At 39.6% G+C, this 1211-nt stretch overlaps 1 protein-coding gene across 1 annotated transcript; it reads left to right on the top strand.

Moving 5' to 3' along the window:
- Positions 1-309: 309 nt before the first annotated feature.
- LOC110612337 (auxin-responsive protein SAUR50) lies at positions 310-980 on the top strand. Its single transcript, XM_021753093.2, has one exon. It carries the CDS (start codon positions 322-324, stop codon positions 796-798), a length of 477 nt encoding a protein of 158 aa, XP_021608785.1. The 5' UTR covers positions 310-321; the 3' UTR covers positions 799-980.
- Positions 981-1211: the final 231 nt, after the last annotated feature.

Genomic DNA, 1211 nt, shown 5'->3' with positions numbered 1-1211 from the left:
GAATTGAGATGTAAATTACCCTATAAAAAAACCAGTGGGATATTAATAGTACAAATGAGGAGTAGGAGGCATCCGGTGGCCCTTTTCGGTTTTGAATGGGGTCAGTTTTTGCATTGGAAACTTGAGCAGTCAAACGTTATAATCTAAATTTTCATCATTCTTTGGAATCTCTGATCACCTATTTATTTACTTACTAAATCATCTCCTTATTATATTGATTAAAATAAATGAACTCAAAATTCCAAAACAAGCCCTAACAAACCAACTCCTATAAGTTGAAAGCAATCCAATGCTGAACATAACCCCAACAGGAAGCACACCATGGATTCCAAGAAGCCTAACAAGATCAGACAAATTGTTAGGCTTCAACAGATCTTGAAGAAGTGGAGAAAATTGGCAACTTCATCAACACCAACCACCACTAATGGCAACAGCAGTAAAAGCATTAAGTTCCTGAAGAGGACGCTCTCTTTATCAGATACAACCTCTAGCACTGCCGTCCCAAAGGGCTACCTAGCCATATGCGTTGGAGAAGAGCTCAAGAAATTCGTAATCCCAACTGAGTATTTGAGTCACCCAGCATTTCACTTGCTATTAAGAGAAGCAGAAGAGGAATTCGGGTTTCAGCAAACGGGGGTTCTCAGAATTCCTTGCGAGGTTGCAGTCTTTGAGAGTATATTGAAGCTGGTAGAGGAAAAGAATGTGTATTTCTTGCAGGAGTGTGCTGGGTTGGGACATTGCTCTTCCAAAACCCAGCAAACTCCATCTCATCATCCTCAAAGTCCTATGTGCAGATAGTTTATCAATCCATTTTTGTTTTCACTTGGCCTCATTTGTCACTTCAATTTTTCCCATTTTTTTTCTGTAGATGGGGCCAAAGTAGTAGTAAAGTAATGAAGTTGTTTCAAATGAATTTATCAACTTTAATAGTCTGTCTGTCTGTCATTAACCTCCAATGCATATTTTCTTTCGGTTGCTTCTATATGGGGTGGTAATATCCACCTGCTTCTCTGGGCTCATGACCTGGTCCACCACACTCTACAATTGATTAGTGTGCTTTTTTTTTTTATTTGAGTGTGTGTTGGGAAAGAACAGGCATACACAGTTTGGGTTTGGCAGGGGTAGAAAAACAGTGCATGGTTTCATGTGAGTGAAATTAGCATGTGCAGCAACCTATGTATTCGGGTAAACAATACTGTACCCTGTGTTGA

This window comes from Manihot esculenta, chromosome 3 (assembly GCF_001659605.2).
Source record: "Manihot esculenta cultivar AM560-2 chromosome 3, M.esculenta_v8, whole genome shotgun sequence".
Lineage (NCBI taxonomy): Eukaryota > Viridiplantae > Streptophyta > Magnoliopsida > Malpighiales > Euphorbiaceae > Manihot > Manihot esculenta.
This window is presented reverse-complemented; position numbering and strand designations above follow the sequence as displayed.

Coding starts and splice junctions, on each gene's coding strand:
- LOC110612337 (XM_021753093.2), top strand. CDS start 322: ATGGATTCCAAGAAGCCTAACAAGATCAGACAAATTGTTAGGCTTCAA.